Source organism: Gavialis gangeticus, unplaced genomic scaffold (genome assembly GCF_001723915.1).
Source record: "Gavialis gangeticus isolate Ggan-Ray unplaced genomic scaffold, GavGan_comp1, whole genome shotgun sequence".
In the NCBI taxonomy this organism is placed as follows: Eukaryota; Metazoa; Chordata; order Crocodylia; family Gavialidae; genus Gavialis; species Gavialis gangeticus.
The window spans coordinates 46,485,211-46,492,944 of record NW_017729006.1 but is presented as its reverse complement, the minus strand read 5'-3'; the positions used below and the strand labels follow the sequence as shown (position 1 = coordinate 46,492,944).

At 41.0% G+C, this 7,734-nt stretch overlaps 1 protein-coding gene across 3 annotated transcripts in view; it reads left to right on the top strand.

The window, feature by feature from the left end:
- The window catches only part of TEX10 (testis expressed 10), a 157,836-nt gene extending 150,895 nt beyond the window's left edge, over positions 1-6,941 (top strand). For 2 of the 3 annotated variants that reach the window (XM_019509169.1, XM_019509168.1), the window contains exons 13-15: positions 2,565-2,746; positions 3,819-4,029; positions 6,699-6,812. In XM_019509169.1, the coding sequence (XP_019364714.1) occupies positions 2,565-2,746; positions 3,819-4,029; positions 6,699-6,812 (507 nt within the window). Of the gene's footprint in view, positions 1-2,564; positions 2,747-3,818; positions 4,030-6,698 lie in introns of all 3 variants that reach the window. The other variant, XM_019509167.1, reaches the window with a different exon arrangement.
- The last annotated feature ends 793 nt before the right edge of the window (positions 6,942-7,734 follow it).

Genomic DNA, 7,734 nt, shown 5'->3' with positions numbered 1-7,734 from the left:
ATCCTCGCTTTCAAGATCACTGTCACCATATATATGATCCATCATGAGTAGCAGTTCAAGACAGTCAAGCTTTTTATCAAGCTTTGTGGACAAAATGTCAAAAGAAGATCAAGGAAAAGCAGATGGAACATTAATTCAAGCTATATTTGCAAGTGGTACTTTCCATAACTGAAAATCAATACTGGAAGGAACATTACAAACTAATTCACCCATCATATAAGTTACTGTCATGTTATCACTTACTATATTCTCTGTTAGAGAGTATGACAGAGTTCAAACAATGATTATCCAAAGGATTGCTCAAGCAGAATCACCGACTCTGGTGTTAGATGGATGGACTGATAAACAAGGAACTCCTTTATTGAACATTGTTAGCAACACCTGAACCGATATTCCTGAAAGCAATTGCTACCAATCTTCTTGTCATACAGTTGAATACATAGTCAAATTACTGAGTGAAGAGACTGGAAGTGCAGGTCCTGCCAGGGTGCAAGCCCTTGTAACTGATGATGCAAGTAACATGAAAGCTGCCTGGCAAATATTAAAGGCAAAGTATCCTCAATAGTATTTGGCTGTCTTGTTCATGGGTTGAATCTTCTGACAAAAGACACAGTAAGTGTGAATACAATGAAGACAGTATTGGCAAAATGCACAGCGATTGTGAAGGTATTCAGCAATCATCATGTTGCCTATTGGACTTTGAAGAAATTACAGAAAGAGAAGCAGGAGAAGGAAAGTGTGCTTCGATTGCCAGGAGAAACTAGACGGGGCTCAGCTACAAAGTGTTTATGTAGTTTGCTGCGCACAAAGAACTGTTTGCAGCGTGCTTGAATAGATGACACGGTATCCCAGATTATTCCCATGAACGTTTGGAAGCAGATGCTCGACCACAGTGTGTTCTGGGTTTGAGTTCAAGGAGTTTTCAGTTTAGCCATCAAGAAACTTGAAGGGGATGCACCAAATCTTTCAAATATTCCAGAGATATTCAGACAACTGAATTAAAATCTAATTGACCTTTTGCCTTCTTCACATCTATCTGAAAAACAAGTAGAACAAATGTTTACTAAGAGATCTGAGTTTTGCTCTCACCCAGGTTCACCTGGCAGCAAACCTTTTGGATCCTCAAGACAGAGGACAACATTTATCAGAAGATGAATTATCTACTGCTCTCGATACAATTATGGAAGTAGCTAAGAATGTCCCCAACAGCAACGAAATAGCGGTGATGACAGACATTGCCGATTACCACGCAAAAGAAAAACTTAGGAGCAAAGATGCCATTTGACAGGCAGCAGAGAATACGTCTCCTCTCGCATGGTGGAAGGGACACTAACACCCGACTGTTGTCCAGGGTTGCTCTAAGGATCCTAAGCATTTCACCAACAGCAGCTTCTTGTGAAGGGACCTGGAAGGCTTTCACCTCAATCGAGACAAAAAAGAGGAATAGGCTAACAAATGAACGCACCTGGAGAATCGGTCAGAAGCACAATTAGTGAAGAAGATGCAGTGTGATAAGTTGCACAGTTCTTTGGGTGTGCTAAAATTTGTGTCAACAGTTTTTAGTGCCTTCATTTTTTTCCCTTAAATTTAAACAAACAATGTAAGGGAAGTGCATGTTATTGTGTATTGTCTTTACATTTTTACAAATGTTTCAATAAAAATAATTTCTTTCCACATAAAGCTTTGAGTTTGTTTCAATATAACATTTAAACCACATTAAGTGTGCTGTATTTAATTTTTTCCTAATCTAATATTTCAGTTCAAATACTTGCGGCTATTGGGACATAAAATTAACACGGAGGTACTTTTTTAGTTTTGTTTACTAAATATGTCAGATAAACATGCTAAATCAGATCATGCTCTATTTAGGGCATTGGAAAATTTTCCGGTTCAAAATTTTCTGGAAAACCCACATCTCTGCCTTTATAGATCAGATTAGTACCTTACACTTGAGCTCTCAGGTTTGGTTTTTAGATACTATTTTCTCAGTTTTTAGGTTGGAAATGCTGCAAAAAATAGGCATTTGTTTCTGTGAAAGGGTGTGTGCTTGTAGGACTTGTGTGCTTGAGAGTGCCAGTGCTCCAGCAAAGCCCTGTACAGGTCTTGATGGGGATGATTTTAGTGCTGGGCTTTTTGATTTGAGAGATTTTGAGTGGAAGAAAAAAGTGATTGTCCGGGCTTCCATTTAGTGCACAGTATTCTTCCAAAACAATACACGCGCGTGCAGACAGGCACACGTACAGAAGTAATGCGAGTAAGCCACCGTTTTTGTTTTGCTCATCCTTATTGCAAATTCTTTGCTTGCAAGTACAATAAAAATGGCAGTGCCTTGTTTAATTGTTATTGCATATTTAGATTTATTTTTTCTTACTCTCAAATTAACATGGGAGTCTTTCCATAAGGGAAAATAAAGGTGGTTTTTTTTTTAAAATGTTGCTCAGTGTGTTAATTTGAATGGGAAGTAAACTGGTATTGTCGTACTGTGGAAGGGAAGTCTTCTACACTAGCCATGCTTATGTCAGCAAAAGATTGTACGAGAGGTAATGAACTTGTTTATCTCATAGGTTGGAATGGCTGTAATACCTGATAGCACAGCCGGATCCATCTTGTGTGCTATAAATAAGCTCCTGGATCAAGCCTGCATTTTAAGTGAAAATCTGCACAAGTTTCTGGCTTCTTGCTGTTACAGCCTGCTTTACTTCCTCCTAACTCTAGACAAAGAGGATGCAGAACATATACAGAAGAGGTAATGCCTGTTATCTGATGACTTAAAGATGTTGTCCGTCATTTATGACTTGCAACTATAATGAAAAAACAGAACTTTGCGCTTGGCGCACTTTTCATGCTTATCCGGAAATAATTGTTGGATTTGGGAAAAACCCTCCTTGTGTACTGTTTCTTCAAAGGTTTTGCTTGTTGCAGTTATTGCAGGTCTGTATCCTGGTCCTAGAAAGATACCTTAATCTTTGGATTTAGCCATTGGCTTCATTAGGAACACTGAAAGTGCATCTTAAAATTCTTGGATTTAGAAAGTCATTGTTTTAAGAAACTAGTGCTTTTAATTAGTCTGTACTCTTAACTAGCTAGAATATTGAGCTTTAGCAAAGCTTCTCAGACATAATTTACAAAATTTGGAAATTTAGTTTTACTCAGAAAAACAGCACGTTGTTGTATTTAACTCATGCAAATATGTTTATATCTGTGGGTGGAATGCATTTTTTTTTTTTAGTTTTCCATAGTAAACTATTTAAATGCAACTTAAGTGTTTCTTGTAATTGCTGGACAATAGCATAAAAATAAACTGTAAAATAAGCAGTAGCTTCACAATTAAGTTGGAGAAATTCCATAAATAAGCAGGTTTCTTAGATAGTAGTATTATTTAATTACTAATTCATATAATTGCATAAACACCACAGTTTTTTGTACCTTTTAAATGCAACAGGTAATAGTTACCTTTCTGTATGGTGAAAACTAGACACACACTCATTCCCTGCTTAACCAAGTAGCATAAATATCCCATGAAGGCTTCTTTGGTATTTGCAAGATGCAGGGCTAAATTAAATGTATATTCTCTTCTGAGTAATATGCAAAATTTGTGGAATATTTCCTTGTTTGGATTCAGCTTAAATTCCAGAATCCCATTTATAAATGTCAATGTGTGTATGGGTAAAAATTACAATGAAACTGTTCATTTTAGTTGGGTGATCACCTTTATTGTACAGATGTGAAGGTAAGTGGGAGTATATATCAGAGGTGTTTCTATGTTTGTTATCTTCTTCCAGTCCTGGCTCACTGACTGTCACTTACCCTCTCTTCAGGGATGTGCTGTGGGGATCATGTATTTCAATGCTAGCACTCCTACCGCGAGTCTTGAGGTTGATGCTGCAGAGTCTCCAAGTGAGCAGAGTGTGTCGAGAAGAACTGCCAGTCATTGCTCAGTTGCTTCGCTTGCTAATTCAGCATGGGCAGCTCAGAAGTCACATGGTAACAAATGAACTTCTGGTGCAACAGATTATCAAGGATATGATGGTATGAAACTTTTTTTTTCCTCAGGGGACTTCAAGGATATTGTATTTTAATGGAGGCCAACCTTTTTGACAGGTGTACCACAAATTAGCCTCACACTGTCTGAGTGCCATTCTGATCCTTTTTCTTTACCTGGTCTGCTGCTCTGCTTTCTGGTTCCTGCCCTATCTGCTGCTGTGCTGCTTGTCCCCTCCTCAGTCTGCTGCATTCCACAAACAGAGGATGCTTGTGCCACTTGTGGCACCCGTGCTGTAGGCTGGCTATTCATTACAATCTAGTAGAAAGAATAAACTTAAAATATCTGTATGCAAGACTAATTTGGACCACATGCAAGAGTCATCTAGAAAGTGGCCAGTAGAGTCAAAGTTGCAATCCAGAGTTGCCTTCTTTGTACCTTGAATAGCAGCCCACATAGTAGGGATTTGTGTTTCTGAACGTGTACCACTTGTCAGTGATGACCTGCCTCCCCAGCTGCTGCTGAAATGAGCGAAAGCCACTGTGTGTCTAACTGTTAATGACAGGAGGGCAGCTACTGTTACTGTACAATAGTCTCTTTGTAGGTAGCAGAGCTCTGGCTCTCTCACTCATGGGAGTTGTCTTAGGGCAGTCTTGTCCTTATGCTGCAGCCATGGTGAACATCAGCCAAACAAGGGGTTTGTTGTGTATCAAGATCTACTGAATGACAGCGCTTTAGAGGTCAGTTATTTCTGTTACATTCAGTGGCTTCCTATACAAGGGACTGCACTTGATGCGCACAGAACAGGGCCAGGCCACAAGCTGAGAATGAAACAGTAGATTTGCTAAACTCTTTTATTTAGTTATTGGTTTAAAAAAAAAAAAAAAGGAACCTGATCATTTCAGTGACTTTCTTTTCCTGAGTTACAGAACAGCATCAAATCAGGACATATCTTCCCAAGTTGTTATTGTGCTTAGTCAGCGGTCCAGTACATATAACTTGCATCTCTGCCTAAGCAGCTGTTGAGAGAGGGCAGTTTCTGTGGTGTCAGTTTCTGTGGTGCCTACTGGTCTCCCTTGGCCAGTTTATAGACGGCCACCAGATCCCCTCTCAGCCTTCTGGCTAATTCTGGAATGGTGTACACCGTGCTGATCCTGTCCCTAAAATATTGCTGGTTATAATGGATGCACTAGCTGCTACTATCCAGAGGGGCTACTGACAGGATTTGTGTGTGGTGTGACCACATCCCTTCTGCTGCTGTAGGTGTTATAGGAAGTAGATGGTCTCATATACCTTACTAGGTTTGAGCAGAGTAAGTTAAAATCATAAGGTTAAAAGTGATCTCAGCAGTCATCTAGTCCAACCCCCTGCACAGATGGAGGATGAATTGATCCTAAACTGTCTCTGATAAATGGCCATTGAGCCTGTCCTTGAAAAGTAAGAGGCTCTCAAAGGAGATTCAGCTGCTTCTCTAGACAGTTTGTTCCATTGTCCTGCCTTTCCTATATAGTTAAGAAGCGTTTCTTGAGTTCCAATTACAATTTTCGTTGCTGCAGTTTAAACTTACTACTTTGAGTCCTGCTCTGCATGGCAAAGAGCAGTTGTTATCCCTCTTTATGACAAACTTCTAAATATTTGAAAACTGTTACCATATCCTCCTGTCCTGCAATTTCCACCTCTCCAGGCTAACTGTACCCATGTCTTTCAACCTTTCCTTGTACAACTTGCCTTCTAGGCCTTTTATCTTAGTTTCATAGTTGGTAGGGACCTGAGCAGATCATCAAGTCCGACCCCCTGCCATGGCAGGAAAGAGTACTGGGATCAAACGAGCCCGGCTAGGTGACTAGCCTCCTTTTGAAGACCCCCAGGGTGGAAGCGAGCACCACTTCCCTTGGAAGTTGTTCCAGATCCCAGCCACCCTGACTGTGAAGTAGTGCCTCCTGATGTCTAGCCTGAATCTACTGTCAGTCAACTTACGGCCGTTATTCCTTGTTACTCCCAATAGTGTTTGGGAGAACAGGGACTCTTCCATTGCCTACTGGTCTCCCCTGGCCAGTTTATAGACGGCCACCAGATCCCCTTTCAGCCTTCTCTTGTGGAGGCTGAACAGGTTCAGGTCTCGTAGCCTCTCCTCGTAGGGCCTGCCCTGCTGACCACGGATCATGCGTGTGGCCCTCCTGTGGACCCTCTCGATGCTGGTCACATCCCTCGTGAAGTATGGTGCCCAGAACTGGATGCAGTACTCCAACTTGGGATTGAGTCCCTGAAGCCCCAGGAGTGCCTGCTTACTAGGTTCCCTGCTTGTAGGTCTGGTCCCCTGGAATCCCATAACAGAGGATCCCCTGGATGCATGCATCATGCTGCCATGCCTTGGCTCATGGCATATCTCTGCAAACCCCAAGCAAGTGCTCCCAGGGCTTCCGGGGCCCCTGTTTGTATAGGCCTGCTCTGGAAATCCCTTGACAGGGAATTTCCCAGATGCACATATTGCATTGCTGCATCCCAACGTGGGGCACACCTCTGCAAATGAGGGAACCTGTGGTATGTAAGAATTATGGATGGTACGAATGGTTAGGATACTTGTGAGTTCTTGTTTGTAAGGGAGTGGCTGGTTAGCCTAAAAACATACAGGTAAGAAACTGAAGCTCGTGAGTATTATCAATAAAATGTTTTGGGTCACTTGAGGTTTTCATCGTGTTTTCTGTTTTGTCCCCAGACACTGAAGACTGGTGAAGTCCAAGAGCAGTGGCTCACAGACCTCCATTACTGTTTCAACATATATCTTGCATCACATCCCCAAGGACCTGGTCCTATGAATACAGTATATTGAAGAGATGGAACTTATGCATTTACTTAAAATGTTTACTTCTGTTTGTTTTAATGGAAACTGTTGCAACAATGTTTGTCGTAAACAAAAATCATAATGTGGAACTTAAAATAAAATTGTTTATAAAATCTGTTTGCTAAATGCATTATCGTTGTCTTTAAGCAGGAAAGTAACATTTTGATGAAAGCGGCTTTGTTGACCCTAGTAGAGGACAAACTGAAGAAAATCAGTTACCGTATATTAAATGGTGTTGCAGTGATGTGGAGAACATTTTTGCCTCACACTGCTGCCAACCAACCTCCAGTTTAAAATAATAAAATTAACAAATACACTTACATAGCTTTATTGCATTATATTCTCCCTGAAAAAAGGATGATGGATCAGTAATATCTGGCACTGCAAAACAATATTTTGGATGTTTACTGAACATAAAAAAGCAAGGGACTAAAAAATGATAAAGGCAAAGTAATCTCAAAATACAATATACAACTCCAATTTTATAGTTTTATATGAAGCTATGAAAAAGGATAGTGGTGCACCGATAGAACTTTTGGGCACTGATACTGATAGTTGATATTTAAGGATGCATATTGGCCAATGCCAGTCTGATTTCTGATATAGCTGCATGCAGCTGGTAAGTCTGTTGTGGTGGAAGGGGGAGCAGGGAGGAATGGGGTGTGGGGGAGGATGGATCAACAGCTGGGGGGCAATAGTAGGGGGAGTGAGGAGCACTGGCAGGGGTAGGGGGCTGTGGGTGGGGAGTGAGGGACACTAGCAGGGCTGGGGGCTGTGGCTTGGGAGTCAGGGGCCTGGACCTGTGTTGTGTGAGCTAAGGGGGCAGGGGGAGCTCTGACTTTTTCATTAGTAAAAGATGCAAAATCACAGACCAAAATTTATAAGTACTCAAAATTTATTTTATTATAGA